We start from the raw sequence: 20,988 nt of genomic DNA on the forward strand, positions 1-20,988 counted from the left end.
AAACACAAAACAATACAACAATTCTACATTTATATATAGATGAAGCACCAATCAGTCTCATTTTTTTTTTACATTCTGTAGCACCTCTGAATGTCTCTCCCTCCTTTTCGTCTCCTTCTGCACAGTTCTGTGCTGAACAGGAGCTAATCTCCAGCCGCTATGAGGTGAGAATGAAGTCAGTCGTACTGAATGAAACGGGAGTGAAGGTATTATAGACTTTGATAACTCTGGTACATTACTGCAGCACAGAGAGAGGCATAATGTCTTTGCAGGGCTATTATCTTCCTGCATGCCTACACAGCAATGGCTTTTAAATTAATGATATAATTCCACTAACTCGTGCTGTGTTTCTCCTCGTTAGGCATGTGACCACTTTTTAAAAGAAAAGAATAGTATTGTTTTACCAAAAACTCGTAACTCCTCAGTTTTGCTTAAATTTATACACAAAATAAAAGTCTACTGTATGTGCTGATGCACAATCAGACTCATGGAGCATCTACGTTGCCAATGGGTTAATCAAAATTCTGTAGACCCGTCCCAAAAATGGGGGCTGGCTGAACAGATGGATCTCTTTCAGCCCAAGAACAAATCTCTCAGACAGGGACCCTAGTAATGGTGATTTCGGGTCCAATGAGGAGTGGTGTGTGGACTGGTGAGAATGGACACACAATTTTGGGCATCCCAGTCTCCACAAAGAGAGAAGAGAGATTTTCAACTTCATAAGAGTTATTTTGATTTTTTTTTTACGTTCTGGGATGGTCGCATTTTTCACCCTATACAGTATACCATTAATAATGTGGACCTCAGTTTGTTACAAATACTATCACAATTTAATTTCCCTTGTTCCTGGTTGTAACTTCTAAGACAGGAGCACCTAAAGACAGATGTAACATGAAACTGTTGGCTTCCTGTGAACCTGAATGTTTTTTAGTGGCTCTTAAAGTAGACATTGTCATTGTATTGCATGTAAGTTTGGACGATGGTGTTTTATTTGGGCTTTAAAAGGAAATCATTAAGTGTATCCTTTGTATACGTTCTTACTGAGACAGACATTCAACAGCCTCTACCAGGAATTCCAAATTTTGTTTTAAAAGATTTTAACCCTGTTTGACATTACCTACTGTATATATGTCATGGTGTACGTAGACTGGTATTTATTAGTTTTGTAGTTACTATTATGTATTTATTAGTTATTTATTTGTGTATTAGTTTGTTAATTAGTTAGTTTACTAATTTATTTTGTTTGCTTTGAATCCAGATTTGATTTGCACCTGAATTTATTCCACTTAATTCTTCCATTCTTGTCATCCTTTCCATGGATTGATTTAAATCTCATCTGGGTCTAAACCTCTGGCTGTCATTTCTCTCCCTATGCTTTGCAATCACAAACCGACCTTTTTATTGCCACTACCACAGGGAGGAATTCTTAAATTGGTTGGTTCTCTTTGTCAAAGGCAACCTCATAAATTTCCAAGCTCCTAAGGAAAATTCAACCTGCTAAAATAAAAAGCTGTGTAGTCCTTGCTCTGAACCAGGACACTGCAGCTCAGCTCCTGGAGGGCCTGATGTCTCCTGGTTTCTGTTCCACCTACGCTCTCAGTTACACAGTCTGTCTAATTATTTAATTAGCTGCATAATTGTAACACTCCGAACCAGGCTTGGAGGTGATTTACAGATAACCATGCCCTTAATGAAGTGAATGTCCTGTGCAGTCAACTGTAAAAGACCTGAAGAAAAATCCTGTATATGTCTAATCAAGAACATAATTCAGTTAATTGTTTAATTGACTACCAAGGTTGGAACACAAACCAAAAGACCCAAGGCAATCCAGGAGCCTAATTTGAGACTCTGAATGCATAACAGTGGCAAATGAGGGTTTTTCTTGCTCGTGATGGTGATGCTCTTTTCTTGTTTTTATGTAATCTTATAGGAATAACAGTGGATTCTCAGGAAGAGCTGACGAGCTGTAATACTGTAAGTCCAAACAGGTTTCCTAGAACTGGATTTGAAGCCTGCACAGGCCTGTCACTCGATGGGTTAACTGTGACTTCTGAGAGGCCCAACCACCCCCGACCCCCCCACAATCCAACATGTGCCTCTGACAGGGGGCTGCTCGTCACCCACTGGCACCGCTAACCCAGGCCGCGTTTAGTAATGAAAGTGAAATGAAAGCGCAATGTCATTTGAAGATGTAGAACGTTTCTTTGCTTCGTCAGTGTAGTCATTTTTCTTCTTAATGTACCATGTCGAATTTGGGAGGCGATGGCTCGAGGATGAAAGGTTGCATGTCTCACTTCGTTTGCAATATGTATTTGATAACCGCGGTAAATCAACATGGCATGGAAGCACATGTTAATAGAACCTGCTAAATTGGAATGGAATTTGTTTGAAGGGAAAGAGGCGCCTGTGTATGAAAAACGGAGGCATTTATTTTGCTCACAGAGAAGAGAAAACATCGGAAGGGAAAGGGCGCAGACGGAATTAACCCTTTCCTAAGGCCACCTGACACCAGACCGAGGAGGAAGAACGATGCAATTCCATTACTAATCCCCTTGTGAGTGATTAAAAATCTCACAGGTCCCCTGATCCCTCATCTCAAGACAGTAGTGTCCTGACACTTGTTTATTTTCAGGCCACCTGCACATTTCCAGTGACATCTGCTCCCAGCAGGCCAGGGCCAATGCAAAGGCTGTATATGTCTGTTAAATGGTGATATTTTCTGTGTTCATGCCAACCACAAGGTCCACCCTAGTGCACTTTAACCCAGAACCTCCCCATTGTACCAAACACATTCTCTGTATGTTTCTTAAAAATACAGAGATACAGGCAGCACAGTCGATTCCATCTGCAAATACAACTGCTGTGATTGGAAAAACAAACATTGATGCGATTACGCACTTGCGGTACAACAATAGAAATGCTTCCACTTACACCCAGTCCATTCGTTCCTCATCTCTATAAATAGCCTAATGCTTCACAAATTACACCTACTTCAGGAGAAAGTGCGGGTATTTTGTTGCTTGATGCATTTCAAGCACTCTTTTTTGTGGCTTTGCTGGTTCTAAGTGCTTGCGTTGTATCTGCCTGATTGCCTCCCTCTCTCTCCAGCACCTTTCAAAAACATTTTAAGAACACTCAGCCATTTTTGTCTCTGTATTGTCATTTCTCTTTCAAGGACCTGCATAATAATAATAATAATAATAATAATAATAATAATAATAATAATAATAATAATAATCTCTATTTCTGGTACACCAACACAAAGCAGAAACATCTTTAATTAAAAAGAACAGGTTTGTTTGTGCTCATGGTCACTTAGAAAGCTGCCTTTCCTGGAGCAAAGCCTGGCGTCATGCTAACGAGCCGCGTTCTCCTGCAGGCCAACGAGGAGAGCTGAGCTGGACCCCAGCAGGGCTTTACCCTCTTGAGTCTATTGGTTGAGTGGCTTCTCAACAAGTGCTGGTTTCCAAGACAGACAAACCCCTGCGTTGGGGCTCCTCTACACACACCAGGGCTATGCTTTCTGGGTGTTTTGTACCTGGCATGTGGTTTTGCACAAAAACGATGATCTCAACAGGCTCTAAAAATGGGACAGCCTGCTATTTCTACTTTTCTCCATGAAGGGTTAAATAAGGAGAGATGATCTTTTCTTACCTTGTGGGTTGCAGGCCAGAGAACCTGAGTGTCACCCATGTGTCACCTGTGTCCTGGACTGTGCCTGAAGCCACAAGAATGGTATGCTATGGGAGGTAGAAATGTCTTACTTTTGCTCTTGAATGTCCTGCCAATCTGCATCATAGACCGGATTGCAGGACTCATGGGATGTGGCTGCAGAGACAACATGACAGCGCAGGGAAAAAAGCGAAACAGAGCCTGTTCCCTGCGGACAGCGATTTTTTTTTCCGATTCTGTTGCTAGACTTACCTCACCGGGCTGAGTGCAGGGCAACTTCAATTTTTCCCTTTTCCACCTCCAACGTCAAGAGAAACTTTTCAGGCAGTAACTCACAGGGCGCAGCAAACGGTGAAGGAGAGCTTCTCTCTTACAGCACTTCATCCTTCCCGATGGCTTGAGCGATCCTGCCTCACATAGTGGGCATTTAACACAACATCTGGATGGGAAAAGGTGGGTGCGCTGGCCTGTGTGCCAGTGGGCTTCAACCCATGCTTTCAAAGGGAGGTGCCCATTGAGGTAATGGAGCTGCGTGCTGGAATAATAGCATTGGCTATTTTCAATCCAATACCTGAGTCCCCACGCCGTGATGTTCTGGGTCCGTCCTGTGAATGACCGCAACACACCATGGAGATGAGGGATAAACATAACGAAAACGAAAGGACTTGTGTGACAGTGCTGATTACTAACTATACTCTACTGTATAAATAACAATTGAGGAGGAACCTGTCGTCCTTGTTCCATGCATTTTAAACATTCACAATCTGCAAAGCAAAATGACAGGCGAGAATAGTTTGAGGGAGGTGAGGGTGTTATATTATTTAATTGCTTACACTTACTGTACATAGCACTTCTGGACAATCCACTCAAAGTGCTTTACAGGTAATCCCCTCCACCATTACCAGTGTGCAGCCCCACCTGGATGATGCGCCAGTCCTCACCCCCTATACCAGCTCTCAATGGGGAGGAGAGCAGAGTGATGAAGCCAGTTCAGAGATGGGGATGATTAGGAGGCCATGATTGGTAAAGGCCAATGGGAAATTTGGCCAGGACACAGGGGTAACACCCCTACTCTTTTCGACAAACACCCCAGGACTTTTAATGACAACAGAGAGTCAGGACCTCTCATCCAAAGGACAGTGCCTGTTTACAGTATTACAGTACGGTGTCCCCGTCACTATACTGGGGCTTTAGGACCCACACAGACTGCAGGGTGAGCCCTCCCTACTGGCCCCACTAACACCTCTTCCAGCAGCAGCCTTAGCTTTCCCAGGAGTCTCCCCTCCAGGTACTGACCAGGCTCACCCTGCTGGGCTTCAGTGGGCTGCCAGCTGCGAGTTGCAGGGTGATATGGCTGCTGGCTTACCCCCAGCCTGCCTCTTCTCAGTATGTTACCTTTGCGCTCAGTGGACATTCTCCTTCTGGCTGCACAGCTAAATGGGATCAGGCTACTTCTGACAGCTCAGCATCCCCACGCTACCCCCGGCCTCATCTTCATGGACTGTGGCCTCCATGTGACCTCCTGTGGAACTGGTGTACCGCTGCGCACTGTGTGAAGGATGGGACCCCCGCAGCCAGCCCAGATCTCCTCTGACAGATGGACAACCTCATCCTCCCCGGGTGCCCCCTGCAGCGACTGGCCCCCGTGCTGGTCAGGCCCAGTTCACGCATGCATTCACAAGCACAGGCGCACACAGACCCCGGTCTGTCCCCCTGCAAACAAAACTGGCAGGCTGTGGCAACAGCACATTGCAAAGGTATTTATTAAATAAAAGAATACGACTTGCAAAATTAAGGGGTAGTACTGGAAATATACGATTTTTCTCATCTCATTTTTTGGGTAATAATAATGATTCCAATAATTATATTTTTTTTCCTTTATAGGCAGTGTATTCATATGACAAGTGCATTTTGCAGGGTCTCAGGAATACTGTAATAATACTCTTTAAACAGAAAGAGCAGAGAACTGCACTGTGAAAGCAGGAAGACTTATTAAGGACAGTCAGGCTTATCTCTTTTTTTTTACAAAATACAGACATATATAGCTTTGGCTTAAAGACTAAGTACTGTAAATAAAGATTTGCAGCTCAAAATGGCCCAAATCGCATTTCATGTTGATACAGAGAGAGTTACTTGTACACAGTTCACAGCAACTATTCACAGGGATCTCTTACTGTGCATTCCTGTTGAAAGGTACATCTTTAAATGAAAACAAGCATGACAGGCCTATTATGGCTACTTTAAATGCTAAAAATGCACTTTCCATTATCAAGAATTATACATGAAGTACTTCCTGTAAAAAAACAAAACTGAAAAAATAATCAAATTAATTGGGGATTTGTTCATTAACAAGCATTTTGAAGCAAATTTTATTTTACAACATCGTTGTGTATAATACTTCGAAATAAATATTACATTCTTACAATCTACAATGCATACTATGTATATTCCAATAAAGTATTCACCTGAGATTTTAGGTGGGCAGGGGCTGTTTTCTTTTGTAAAGTACCACAGAAATGAGTGCAAAAGAGAAAAAAAAACAACAACTAAGCAAACAAAATTCAAAGGTAGAGCTTTTTTTAAATAAAATAAGACGGCAAATTAAAACGTATACATCACTACTAAAGAATGTTTATAAATTCAAATGAATCAGACAAATGCTGGTCATTCATGTACTCTATGATTTTCTTCCCATTTCCTTAATGTGCTGCAGCTCCGAACATTTTTTTAATAATTCCTAAATCTGTGACCCCTCACTGCTCTTCGAAGTAGCCTTCACCTGTGTCTGCTCAAGGTCTTGCACACCAGAAACATCCCAGCAGCTTGTAAGATCCATGTCACCAACTGAAGCATGTGCTCGACAATTTTTCACTGGGGATCTTCGCCTCGACTAGCCTGAAACATGCTGTTAGCACATCTACAGTAAAGTCTGCTGCATGTTTCACAGGTTGGAGAGCACGCTGAGACAGTTCTCATAGGTCTTACAAGGTTGTGCATTGCAACCTAACTTGAGCTCTGCTGCTGTAGCTAAGATTGTAATCTGAAGACTGGCTCGATAACCCAACAGCACCTCTTTATCTTTGTGTTGATGGAACATGTTCAGTGCTGTACGAGAAAATGCACGAAACCTCATCCTGAACTTCAGCTTGCTGTACATGCCTTTAAATTGCTGTTTGGTCCCATATTTCAGTAAACTAGAAACGCTGTCAGAGAAGTGAAAACTAAGGGATCTGGAAATCTTGTTTTTTTCAGGAGGGCATCCTGCTACCAGCATTTACTATGAAACAAAACTCATCCTGAACCATAACTGGACAAAGGATCGGTGCATATATCGAGAAAAGACAGACACACAGCACACAAAACTGCATAGAATGGACAATCAGGAATGCGATAAAACATGGCAACATCTCATAATGTAGCAAAAAAAACACAACACACTATAATTCTTTATCTTGGCCTTTGAAAAACAATTAGGAGTGCCGGGTCTCTAAAGAGACCAGCTTTGAGAGAACAGCAGCCAATCTCCGTCTATCACGTAGAAAGGAGATTCACAGGGGTATTGTAAGTGCCAAATCTTAAAGATGTTTTATTGGAAACACTTTGTCTTTCAGTCATTATTAAAAGCACTGTTCTTCACATATATATATATTTGACAACCTCACCACCACTGGTCACCGTTTATTAGAACAAGTCTTCGGTGACTACGCCTCGTTGTCCGGTACAGTGTGTGTATGTCTTTCTAGTCAGTATTTCAGAAGAAAGAAAAATCATTAGCCAAAACAAAAAAAGAGCTTCTGTTCTGATTGAGCTGTACTCCTGCAGTCTTTACAAGCCTTGTGCCCTCTCCGTTCAGAGTTCGTGTCTGTTTTGTAATCCTCTGCCTGTGTGTGTTCTTTCCCTTTTTCTCGCAATTACCTCTCCGCTGGCTCGGGATCTGTCGGCACACGCCCCCCCCTCCCCCCCCCACTAACTCCCACCCACCCCTTCTCTCGCTCTCCTTCCTCGTGACCGAAGGCATGTCGGTGAGTTATGTCCGCGTCCCTGTCGCGCTCACAGATTGTCTTGTAGCCTCTCCATGTACGTTCTGATTTCTGTCGAGTGCCCGAGGTCCATGTCCTGGCAGACCCACTTGATGTCGTCCTCGTTGCCTATCAGGATGGAGTTGGTGTACGGGCCGCCGTCGTCTGGCAGGACGGTGGCGAAGGAGGTGAATTTCACCCTCTTCCGCTTGGAGGTGGGCGAGTTCGGGGGCTCGCTCTTGAGCTCCTTGCCGTTGCAGGGCCCCGGCTCGGCCGCCCGGTGGACCTGGCCCTGGATGTTCTTCTGGCAGCCCCCGTTGAGCAGGTACTTGCTCTCCTCCCCCCGGTCGATGATGGTGGTGCACTCGTCCTGCTGCGGGGAGGTGTCGCCGTGGTGCTCCAGCAGCTCGGCGTCGTTCCCCAGCCACACCCAGTCGTGGGCGTGGTTCAGGCTGCCCTGCTCCAGCGCCGGCACCTGCTTGTGCCGGTACTTCAGGGCGAAGGTCACGCAGTTGATGAGAAAGACCAGGATGGCCAGGCAGAAGACGCCCAGCAGGGCGTACATCCCGATCTCCAGGTCGGAGAGGCCCCGGGCCGTCTGGGACAGGTCGCCCTCCGAGTCGCCTCCGCTGGGCAGGTCCACCTGGGCGGGGAAGCCGGTCAAGTCGATGTTCTTGACCGGCCCCTCGTCGTCCACCGGCTTACTCCCGGCCACCAGGTTGGTGATGGTCGTCTTGGTGGTGGTGCTGACTTTCCTCATGGCCCCTTCCTCCCGGTCGGAGGAGGCGCTGTTGTGCTTCCAGCCATCCGGCCCGGCCTTGTCCTGCTCGGAGCCTTTCTGCCGCCGGTCGCCGGTGCCGCTCTCGGGATCGCCGCCGCCCTCGCCCCCACCCGGGGCCCCCGCCCCCTGCTCCACGTCGTTCTGCCCGAACTTGACCTTCACGTTCCCGTTGCCCACGGCCAGCACGCTCTTCCTCTTGGACTTCTGACACGCCTCCGAGATGACCATCTCCACCCGGACCAGAGACCCCTGGCCCTCCCCTTCGGCCACCACGACCGGCCACTTCGTCAGGGGGTCCTGAGCGGTGGACACGACGGCCTCATCCGCGGACGTGGCACTCAGAGAGAAGTCTTTGGGGTCGTAAATATTCAGAGGTGTCACCGAGCCATCGCTGAACTGGATCCAGGCACTAATGATGGCATCCTGCAGATCAGAAGAGCCGTGTCAGCTAATAAGAACAACTTGCTCGACCTGCCTTTCTGTCAAGCTAAAATGCAACATTAAACTTTATGAGACCCTTGTGTTCCCTGCGTCATTAGAATGCCTGCAGCGAGGAGCTCAAGCATGGCCCCACTTCAAAACATTCCACGTTATCCAACTCTCTTGCTCATAAATAAAAGAATCATTTTTCCTGGATATTGCTAGCTTAATTACGCTGCATGAGAGAGTGTTCCCAGGTAAAATTCTAAAGCATCGAACAGCGTCTTCTGTTTTTTAAGAAGACTTAAAATGTGTTTATGGTCTATTTGTTTCACAGATTAAAACACAAGACAACACAAAGCAACTGTTATTTTTCAGTGTGTTGTGTTTATATGCAATCTTAATTTCCCAAGATAAAAAAGAAAACAGCACAACACTTATTTATAATTGAACTGAAAAAGAAATTCTGTTAGGTTATAGCTAATGCCTTGAAGAAAAGTAATTAAACCTATGAAGGAAAATATAGAATAGCAATTTATCTCTTGCTCGATAATTAAATGCAAAAAAAAAAGTATGTATATATATCTTACAAGAAAAACCTTTCAGGTTTAAGGTGCATTTTAAGAGCATGCTGTTGCTATGAATCATGGGAATGAATATTAATTAGTCACTTCACAACGATGCAGTTTTTTGAAGAAACAGACTAAATTTTTTAATTTAGTTTTTCATTTAAATGTATTTTTTTCAATGTTAGCTATGTCACCCTGTTGAATCTCAAGTAAAAGAGAGACAGCTGTTCATGCCCACCAGCTGACTTGGAAATCTCTCTTCACAGTTCCACCTTTCCTGAGAGTTGAGACCATAACAGAAGGTTTCACGATTTAGGCCCAACATTTGCAATTAAACTCTTATTTGAAATAATTTCCTACAGCTAGACTGAGCCTACACACATCTATGGAATGTTTTTAATGTAATTTGCTCTTATGTGGATTAAGAAAAAAAGGTGTTTTAATTCAAGCATTCAAAAGTTAACTAGCCTCGTTAGGGCAGATGCTAACAAGTTCAAAAACAGTAGCGAGTGAAATGCAAGAGTTGAAAATCCCCGAGACGCTTCACTGCCTAGAAACAAAGAAGAAAAGTAATTATACTTCTATAGCTCTTTTCTGGAAGCTGGTGGGAAGCTTGTGTCTGGAAAATGGTGCGCCGGTGAGTGCATCACCTGCTTGGAGGAGTGCAGGAGCTCCTGGCCAGTGGCGATGGCCATGATGGCCCAGCTGCTGCCAGGACTGGGCTGCAGGGCAAGGGTCAGCCCAGCCACCAGCTGTACCCCCAGATCTGTGATGGTCACCTTGTCGTCCAGCACCGTCACTGTCTTCTCCGCCAGGATGGAGTCAGACAGTGGGGACAGCACCTAGGAGGACAGCCAGACAGGGGACACCGCCGCCATCAATTCAATTCAATTCAATGTATTTTTATATAGCGCCTTTCACAACAAGGTTGCCCCAAGGTGCTTAACAAAGCAAGTGACTGTACATGTTGTGAACACAGAACAGAAAAGACCAGAAGACAACGGAGGGTCACCCCAGTCACTCCTCACCTAGATGTTAAAATGTTCAAGGTGGCTAAACGCAGGTGAAAGACAGCAGAAATACTGACTGGAATAAATCTCTGACCACCACCCGGGTCAGGAAAGCTTGAGATTTCAAGAAAAAGAGTTTAATTGGACTGCAAGAGTTTGAAGTCACTCCCCGCTCTCACACAAACTGTGAATGGGGAATGCCTGCAATTTCCATCTTGCAAAAGAAACAGAACTAGAATTTCAGGACAATCAGGGCATTAGCTGGAATTTCCAAGAGAAAAAAAAAATCTAAAAGGTTAAAGCTGAGAGGTACCTGAAGATGGTATTGCAAACTAATTTCTACCATTGTTTAAAATTACCGAGCGCTGCATTCAACCTAGAGACGCTGGTTTAAAAAAAGATGCACTACAGAGAAGACTGATAACAGAAACAATATATCTTCATGTCACCGAGAGACACAAACAGATAACTCTCTGACAAATGCGCTTCAACAAACAGAAAGCATTCCTTATCTGTTTCTCATTACAGAAAAGTGAGCATAATCAGTCGCTGTCCCCAATTCACGGAACACGTTCGAATACTTAATAAATGCGTTTTAAGATTTCCTTTTCCTCCACAGCTAAAACAAAGGCTCGAATCAAAATCATCCGGAGACTCTGAACATCCTGCCATCATCTTTTTCCTTTTCACCGTGAGCTTATCTCTCCCGGCTCGACACGGGACGCGTCTAAGAAGCCTGTCAGTGCGAAAAGGCAGATGTCAAAATGTTTGTTACCAGGCTATCAAGACTATCAGTCGGTTTCACCGTGGAATAAAGAGCAGCGGATTTCATCTTCATTCCCACACGTGTGTGTTCTTACTTCGTTTGGAGGAACTAGCAAAAACATTGTTCTTTAAAAAATCCAGAGGCTACCTTTGGACGTCAGGTGACTGTGTGAAACCAGGAAGCAAAACATCCTGTGACTCCCCACAATCCTCTACTTGGGGTGAATTTTTCAGCAGGTTTAAATAGTCAATTAATAAAGTCCTGGAGCAATATAACTATGATCAATGCTCTATTACGTAATTTAGAGCACGTTGGGAACAGAAATCCGACTATCCTTCAGCACTCCAGGACCAGCGTTGTTCTCATCGGAACATTACTTGCTTAACCGATCAATTGCTTGATCAAGCACCCTGATCTCTAAGTGTTACCTGGATGGTGGTGATGCCCAGGTCCTTCCCTATCAGTACCCTGCCATCCTGCAGCCTGGCAATGCGCGGATCCTCCACTTTAAAGAAGTCCACCACCAGCTCCGTGATGTCGGCCTGCCAGTCGGAGCCCAGCATGTAGACCAGCTCTCCCCCCGGGTCGGCCGGCTCGGCCACGAAATGGGTCAGGACCCGGACCATGGCGTGCTGGTACTGCAGGGTGCAGCCCTTGCCCTTCTTCTCATCATCCTCCTCGTCATCACTCTCTCGTGTAGGCCTGCAGGAAACAGGGGTTGGCAGCAGAGTTCAGAGGCTACGGCCCTTGTGCATGTTTTCATAGAAATCTCTACTCTCTAAGACTTCTCCTGGAGCAGCTCCCTGGCTCATTCCTCATGATCTCATCTCTATATATCGCACTTATTTGGATCAGAACAAACTACTGAAATAATAATTCCATGCAGTTGTGCGGCTCTTTGCATCCCAAGCTATCTTCCAGGTACTTCAGATATAGGAGGGGACCCACTCTGTCCTTCATCTGAGTTTCAAACCTGTCTAAGTCACATGTCAGTACAGTGACCACGGTCTGGGCCTGAAACACGACTCCTTGATATACGGTATACAATCTTGTTTTTTTATTGTCAGACAAATACAACAAATTGTCTTCGCCAGAATCATGTCACAGGGTATTACACCACATTCTGCAACAGTCTAAGAGAACGATTGTTTATCTCACGGTAAACAACACTTTCACAGTTTGCAGGAAAGGCACATTGTGAAAATGAAGCACTGCAATGACTGGAATTCTAGCAGTTTGTCTACAGATGACATTTATTCCAACTGTTTCTAAAATAAATATAAAACAAAAGGAAAATCGCAGTCCATACGGTTGATTTTGTAGAAGACGAGTGTGCCACTGACTCGTGCCTCATTGATTTGACAGCATGCATACTGGCTAACAGAAAAACAATATTTCGAACACCAAACTGGAAAACACTCCAAATATTTTTCAATTTTGTGTACAATATTTTGCCCTCCCTGCAGTGAGTGGAGCGAAGATCCTGGGGTGTGAGGATCATCTGTGGGGCGAAAGGAGAATCTAATAAATACATTCTCCGCTCGTCACCGGAGAAACTGAGAAACTGTTGTGGTTCATTAATATTTAGACACATCTGGGACGTTAACGTCTCTTGAAGAGAAGCCTTTGTCAAACTGCTTGCACTTTGATGTTTTCCCCAACTTTATTATTATTGTTTTTCCTTCTCTTATTATCTTGTACAAGTTAGGAAATCGAACGATAATGGAAAGAATGGATGTATTCTTTGGTTGCTGCTAGAAGCAATAAGTCTGCGTAACACAGACCTCAGAGATTTTTTCTGTCCATGTGTTTTGGTTGCACTTTGTCTGCACTCATGCATGGCTAATATTTGCCTTTATACTTAATACAATATTAACCTTTAAGAAAACTGTGGTATTACAGTAGTGTGCATTCTCTTGACTATCTTTCCTCATGCCACCTTGCCTTTCACTCAGTTTTTCTATCAGTGTGATGTATCTGCATGTTTGAAAGTAGGCATGTTTCAATTTAAGAATGAATTCATCACGATAATTGATGGATGTTGCTTACACACCATGATGATGTGCACAGGGGACCAGCAGGAAGCAGAACAATGCAGAACGTACAGTGCTGCAGAGACCTTTTAGTATAAATGGTTAGTTTATCTCCTGCTCATTCCCTCAGAGTCACTCACATAGACTAAATCTTTATGGAAAATGCCGTCTGAGTTTTAAGGAGAATGGGGAAGATCATCTTGAAGCATGTGAGTCAAAAGCGATGTCTGTGAGAAGTCAAAGTCACCAGAAATTCTGGACAATTCCTGACGAGCTTGTGCATCACTGAGACACAGCCTCCTGCTGAGTGACACATACAGTAGCAGCCATTCTGGTCACACTGCACAGCAGGTCAGGGGGAGGACTGGGAAATTTCTTCAACAGTGCAATTAAAAGGGGCAAATATTACCTTAGGAAACCAGAGAGGAATTTATCCTAGAAACTGGGTTTAACACTCCTACACTGAAAGAGCCATGGTAGCTCCTGACCGGAAGGTCCTGGGTTCAATCCCAGGTAGGGACAAGGTAATTCCTTCCAGACGGCTCCCAGGAACCACTCAGCCTGCTCTCCAAATGAGTACCAGGGTTAATCCTTCCGGGGGTAATAGCCCAGCCGGAGCGTGATGTTGACCACATCACCTCCACCTCCAGTGTCGGACGGCCAAGAAAAATGGTGGCCCTTGCCCCCCACTCCCCATGGGTCTGGATGGCCTGAAAAGGGACCTACTGTACCTACCTACACTGAAAGAGTCCTGGGCTCTTTAGTGACCAAGTCATTTGTACCTCATTGTAATGGCTTATCCAAAAGAATGGCACCCCCTACAGAACAGTGTCCCACTCACCATAATGGGGTGCTGGTTTGGAAGCTCTTGTCCAGAGGGAAGAGCGCCACCAACTGGTCGACGAGCAATTTAAACTTATAGCAGGAATCTGGCTTTCCTGTGAGGTTTCCCACCCCAGTACTGACCAGGCCCAGCCCTGCTGGGCTCTTGAGACCTGACCAGATCAGGGTATAAGGTACTAATGCTGCTGTCACCAGTGGTCTTATAAATCTCTCAATAATATACAGAAAAAATGCTTTATGTCTCCAACCATTCATTTTTTTCTGTAATGTATTTTTGGCCAGCAAGCATAATGAGGGTGTCATTACACTAATGAAGACAGAGTTTCCAGGAGCTTGTAAGGTCTCTTCAGTACAGAGCACAAGCTCTCAGCTCAGGGCTATTTCCTCTCCTTACAATCTCAGCAGCTGAACACAAGCAGCCTGAACACTGCTGTCTGAACACAAGCAGTCTGAACACAAGCCGTCTGAGCACTGCAGTCTGAACACAAGCGGTCTGAACATAAGTAATCTGAACACAAGTAATCTGAACACTGCTGTCTGAACCACAAGCGGTCTGAACCACAAGCGTTCTGAACACTGCAATCTGAGCACTGCAGTCTTAACACAAGCAGTGTGAACACTGCAGTCTGAACACAAGCGGTCTGAACACATGCAGTATGAACACAAGCAGTCTGAACACAAGCAGTATGAATAATGCAGTCTGAACACAAGCAACACAAGCAGTCTGAACACAAGCAGGATGAACACAAGCAGTATGAACACAAGCAGTCTGAACACTGCAGTCTGAACACAAGCAGGATGAACACAAGCAGTCTGAACACTGCAGTCTGAACACAAGCAGGATGAACACAAGCAGTCTGAACACTGCAGTCTGAACACTGCAGTCTGAACACAAGCAGTACTGCCACCACCAGGGCTCTTTCCCTCTAAACCTGCTCTCCCACGTCTTGAGATTGTGTCCTAAAATGTCTTGGGACCACAGACGCCTTATTTCCACACGTCCACAAAAGCAATCTTGTGCTGTTTTGATCCCAACAGGCCAAAAGCAAACCTGAACAAAACTGAAGGAACCAAACACGCGCAGGCAGAACCAACACCCGCGGCTGCAGTAATGACATCTCATCCCTCCAGCCGCGGGGAAGCGCGGCACAGAGAGACTAATCCCAGAAAAAGGAACCGGAACAACTGCTGCAGAAGGTGGAACTGTCAGAGTCAAATGTTGTGGATAAGAGGTATTTAGACTGTAAAAAGCCTGGCATGAGCCTTTGAAGAAAGAAAATACTCTAAGTGTTATTTATTGTATAGATCTATTATATATATTAAAAGGTTCAGAACTTTATCACTGGTAAATTACACTCTCATTTATGTGGATAAATTTTGAAATATCACTTCAAAATGATTCCAACATTTGCTGTGTATCGTCGCTTAAAGACTGTGCCAGGCAGACAGAGGGAGACGTGTTCTGGAACACCGCCGCCCTGCGGGGCTCGTCGTACCGTTTGTTGGCGACGATGGGGACTCTCCAGCCCTTGACCTGACTGAGCTCGGCGTCGGACACCTCGATCTGCAGGGGCAGGCGGGGCACCCAGACCGTCAGCTCCAGCTGCGTGCCCAGGTACAGGTAGGTGAAGTTGACCCGCACGCCCTGTTGGCCCCTCATCTCCCTGCCGTTCACCAGGACGAAGTCGCACGCCTCCGAGACCTGCGGAGCACCACACGCTGCACGTCAAGACGGGTTCATTTCTCGAGTCAGAGCTCTGGAGGAGATGTCGTTTACGAGTGCAACACAACAGCACAAAACAGATAGACAAAGATCACCAGCAAAGAATACGGCACAAGGGAGACAAGAGAGTTATTTTACATTGTTTGAGAGCGAGATTGCAGAGGGGAGGAAAGATTTCCCGAGTCTTTTATGGTACGCATGGGGGCACAGAGGTGTCTCCCAGACTGCAGGAGGGTAAAGTCACAGTGGAGGGGATGGGACACACGGACCTGTCTGAATACCATCCATCCATTTGTTTAGATGGTACCTATCTAAAGGGGAACAGCAGTGCTATTTCTATATTTGGGGTCAGAAAAATCGGCAGTGACAACTGCAATTCAAACCACAATGAAACACAGTAACCTGTAAAACCTCCAATTTACGACACAAAATAGACAAAAGTTCCAGGTCTGCGCAGCGCCATGTTCTGCGATTCAGAACAAGGCAACCAGCTTTCCAGTGAGGTGAAGCGGCCCAGTGACACTGTAAACAAGCAGGCTGGTGAACACGTCGCTTTTAATCCAATTGAAATATTGCTCTTGTCTCCAGGATGGTTTTGCTGATAAATACTACTTACTTGTTAACTTTGCCTGCAGATCATGTTAGAACATGTCTGCGGTGAAATGTCTGCTGCACGACCTGGGCTTACTCTAAACCTCAATACGATAGTACAGGGACTAGTGAGCAGGAAGGGCCGCTTCACATCACAGTTCGTGGGAACTCTCACTCTCGCCCCAGGTGAAATCAGGGGTTTGTGACAATATGGCGGCTTACAGGACTTTCACAAAGCTTATGATTTTGCGCTTAATTCAGAATTTGTCAAATTTTGCGATCCCGTCAATTAATGTTTTTGATTCCCGGGATTTACCGAGAGGTCTGAGCGATTGGGACTGCAGTTGCCCTGTAAGCACTGTTTTACTGCTGGGAGTTTCTGTGTAGGAGGGGGGGGACACACTGTGTCCTAAATGACACCATTCCAATATGAGCAAGCATGTTACAACATTGTGTGGGGAGCTGTGTCAACACACGCCATCTGCAAAGGAACGAGCAGATTAAATTCCATGTTAAAAAAGAGAAGAAACACAAGATTTAGGCCATAGAAGCTCCTTTAGGTGACTAAAAAGCCTCTTTAGGGGAGGAAAACATTTCCTGTTTTTGACGAGGCTATTTTGTATTTTTGAAGGTGACTCGTGTTGGGTGGTCCCGCGTACCCTGGGTTTTTTCGGCAGGAACGCAAGCGCATTCCTCCGCGCCGTGGCTCGGAGATTTGCTCGCGGTCTCGGCCCCCCGCTCAGCTCTGCGCTGCGGCGCCCCCCCGGGTAAACACCCACCCTGCCAACCGAGAGGCTGAAGCATCCTGTGACACAGAAAACGACCATCTGTGCAAACGGGATAATGACGGCTTAGTCTCAGTCCGCCTGGCCTGAAACTGTGCAGCTGTCTCTGTGATGTACTGCAAATATTAGGCGCAAAGGTCTGATGATCCGAGTCCACCCTGTATCGCGCCCGCCGATAGTTTCAGAGGAGCGGTTTTCAGAAATAATATCGGTCAGGTCACATATTCTAACCTGTGCATTGTTAAGGTAATGTAACTATTTTAAAATTTAAAAAATGATCCGCAGACATGCATCGGTGCATTGATGTGTCAGTAAAAACAAACAAGAGGCCTCAACGAGCGATTGGAAAATCTTTAAAGTGCTTCCATCCTTTTTTAGACAATTTCCCACGGGTCACCAAGAGCCCGCTTCCTGTCTCCGAGTTTAAGTTTTGTTTGTCTATGCAACGGGATTTCGTCCTCATTCCTGTTTTAACGCAACAATTCAGCTAATTAGGCCAAGGTGCTCACACGCCCATCTTGAGCACCGCGGAGCAGAGCCGAGTTAAGCAGGCTGACCTTTTCCGAAGCACACCAGTATCAGGGAGCCAGGTGGCAGTGGCTGCACTGGCAATCTGGCAACGCTTCCTCATGTCAATACAAGCAAAGCAGACGCCGATCGGGAGAGGGCAGGAAACGGAACAGGGCAAGCAGCCCCCTGGCAATAAAACACATTTCTGACATTCTTCTTAGTTCAGACGGTGACACGGCGGCCTCTTCCATCGCTTCAGAAACAATTTATTTATACAACCAATTTATTCCTAAATGTTTATTAAACAGAAACGTAAACTGCCGCGGGGTTTTTAATCAAAATCGCTGAAATGTTTGAAGAGAAGGTTTTTTAATCCTTGCACAGCTTGCTCACACTCAGGCCGTGCCAGGGTTTTCAGAGGAGGGGGGACTCAGTTAAGGCTGAGGGGGAAGAAGAGGGAGATTTAATAAAGCACCTGGCTACTTCATCAGATGGGATGGCACAGGAAAAGGCACGGATCTCCCTGAAAGCCCACTTCGAGCGCTTCTGTTCAGCTGTGACAGTTACACGTCACTTCTAATTACCATCCTGCACGATGTGAGGAGGTTTCGGATGAGAGCAAAACAAATTCACTTTTTTTTTTAACAGGACATATTGTGGCTGTTTCAGTGAAATTGCAGCTCCGCCACTTGGGCAGGGACCCCGATTCGGGAGGCCAGGTTCTCCTGACCAGTTTAAAAATAACACTGGAAAACGACTGGTGGCACAGACTTGGCTGTCATTGGAGTCCCTCTGCATGTACACCCTGAGCAGCATGTTCACACAGTGGCGCCCCCTGGCTGTCTGAGTCTGTGTTCTGTCAGCATCTGCTAACCAGGACCCGGACTAACACGGGACTTGTGAATCAGGCTGGATCTGAGTCTGGGCTGTGACAGGATTATTGCAATATTGGATCGGTGCAGGATTGTCATTGGCAGTACAAGTGTGATACTGTGAGAGGGCTTATACAGAGGATATGAGGCCTGCTCTGTGACGTGGTGTAGCCAGCAGCTCTTTCACCCTGCAACTCACAACTGGCAGCCCAGTGAAGCTCAGTACCTGGAGGGGAGACTCCTGGGAAAGCTAAGGTTGCTGCTGGAAGAGGTGTTAGTGGAGCCAGTAGGGGGCGCTCACCCTGTGGTCTGTGTGGGTCCTAATGCCTCAGTATAGTGACGGGGACACTAGACTGTAAACAGGCGCCGTCCATCACAGAAGAATTAAAACCAAAGTCCTAACTCTCTGTGGTCATTAAAAATCCCAGGGTGTTTCTTGAAAGAGTAGGTGTGTTACTCTGCCATCCTGGCCAAATTTTCCATTGGCCTTTACCCATCATTACCTCCTAATAACCCCCATCTCTGAACTGGCTTCATCACTCTGCTCTCCTCCCCACTGAGAGCTCGTGTGTGGGGAGCGGACTGGCGCATCATCCAGGTGGGGCTGCACACTGGTGGTGGTGGAGTCAATCAACAGATCTTTGCTTTTATTATACAAATGAGAGGAGACCGTTCGAAACATCTAGTCTGGATTCCTCTCTTTCAAAGAAGCCAGGACGCCCGCAGCACGGCTGGATAACCCGTTCCATACTCCCACCTCCCTTTGTGTAAAGATGGGCCTCTCGTATTATGAGGTTAACAGTCTGAAGCCCCCCACCACCACCACGAGATCAGAGCAGTGGCTGAAGAGTGGATGGAGGCTGTGGACTGTGGAAACTGTGTAGCTACAGAAAGCTGCAACTTTCTTTCCTTGGTGTCAAAATACGGTTCCGCACACATCCCTGACAAAGTGTCAACAGCGATCAGCGTTTCACGCACAAGAAGGCCCGTCACGACGGTTCATCAGTCTCCTTCATGTCTTCTATTAATTTTCTCCGGCTGGAGTGGTGTTAATGTCAAAATGTGTCTACCCAGGGGTTTCGGCTTGATTTGATTTAGCAACGTATGCACCCGCCCGCTGTCCTCCTAATGGGCTAGATTAATGTGACACGAAATTCTTTAAGACGTTAACGGCTCCTTAATGGTTTCCGGTTGGCGGGATGGTGTCTTCCGCACGTCCAAGTGGATGCTGGTGGCATGTTGCGCTTGCAGAGAATTGCGCGTGCATGAATTCTCCCAGAGGTTAAAGGAGAACATAAAGATTTGAGGTAGTTCTCCCGTGTGCGTGCAGCAGTTTTGTTCTGTCTCCCTGTTTCTTTAGCTGAGGTTTTGCTGTCCTGTGTGGACTGGTGATCTAGTTCAGGGGCTCTTGTAAAGGGAACACCCACAAATAACACTGTACAAGAGCGCCCTTCACCTGCTGCTCTCCTCTCTGTGAGATTACAGGCACCGGGCAGATGAAATGAGAAATGTGTCTGTTGCGGAGATTGGGCTGAACGGTGAGGGCTGGCTGAGGTTGTATGAACGGTAGCCCCTTTGAAATTAAAAATAAAAATCAAGCTTTCCTTTCACCGTCTCATCCCTGCAGCACTTAGACTCCTTGTAGCAATCAATAGGAACGTGTTTACAGAAATGTTACAGGCAAGAGCATAAGCCTTTCTTTCCTCCTCATTCAATAAATGCCTTGCCAATCAATTTACTTGATATCAGTCATTTGTAAATGGCAAGAAAGCACTTTACTCAATATCGCATCGTGCATCTGCCCAGGAACTGGGGGCCAGTTTCTGCGAGGCAGTACGCACATTTTAGCCGCAATGGGATACAGCAGAGTGGCTTAAGGCTGTGTCTTGACCGCAGAGTTCAGTGTGCTCTACTAACTGGGGTGACGGGCTGTTTATTAATCTCACGGATCAGACTGTATCTTTCCCCACAGCAGTCAAGAACTGCAATCCTTAAAAAAAGACTTCACAAGCTTACAGACTTGCTGAAGCCAGTGCCTCTTCTAAGACTCTAAACACAGGGAATGTACAAGAGGTCCACCCCACAGAGATGTGTCCATAGTTAATTGCAGGCTACCCCACCCCCCACCCCCTCCTGCCACAATAATTCTGGAAATCTAGTACCCATTTATACAGCTGGCTGGACTGTAGCAGCTTGCCCAAGGACACAGCAGCAGTGCCTGCAATGGAAGATCTAACACATGATTCAGAGCCCTAACAACTACTGCACACTGCAGATGTACCGCGTTCTCTAATGACTCAGGAAAAGTCACGAAGAAAATCACAGCAAATTGCAAAGTGGGCCTGCAGCATGAAAGCCGTGCATTAGCACAGTCGGGTCGGAGAAGGAGCAGGA

General features: G+C 46.0%; 1 protein-coding gene across 1 annotated transcript in view; it reads right to left on the reverse strand.

Annotated features, from left to right (window-relative positions):
• Window positions 1-5,418: 5,418 nt before the first annotated feature.
• LOC148641414 (transmembrane protein 132C) overlaps window positions 5,419-20,988 on the reverse strand; it is a 192,704-nt gene continuing 177,134 nt past the window's right edge. Inside the window, exons 6-9 of the mRNA XM_088617766.1 lie at window positions 15,610-15,815; window positions 11,666-11,939; window positions 10,112-10,303; window positions 5,419-8,895 (exon numbers count right to left, since the gene is read on the reverse strand). Of these exons, the coding sequence (XP_088473892.1) occupies window positions 7,723-8,895; window positions 10,112-10,303; window positions 11,666-11,939; window positions 15,610-15,815 (1,845 nt within the window). The 3' untranslated portion in view covers window positions 5,419-7,722. The remainder of the gene's footprint in view (window positions 8,896-10,111; window positions 10,304-11,665; window positions 11,940-15,609; window positions 15,816-20,988) is intronic.

This window comes from Lepisosteus platostomus, chromosome 24 (genome assembly GCF_059453375.1).
Source record: "Lepisosteus platostomus isolate fLepPlt1 chromosome 24, fLepPlt1.hap1, whole genome shotgun sequence".
Classification (NCBI taxonomy): domain Eukaryota; kingdom Metazoa; phylum Chordata; class Actinopteri; order Semionotiformes; family Lepisosteidae; genus Lepisosteus; species Lepisosteus platostomus.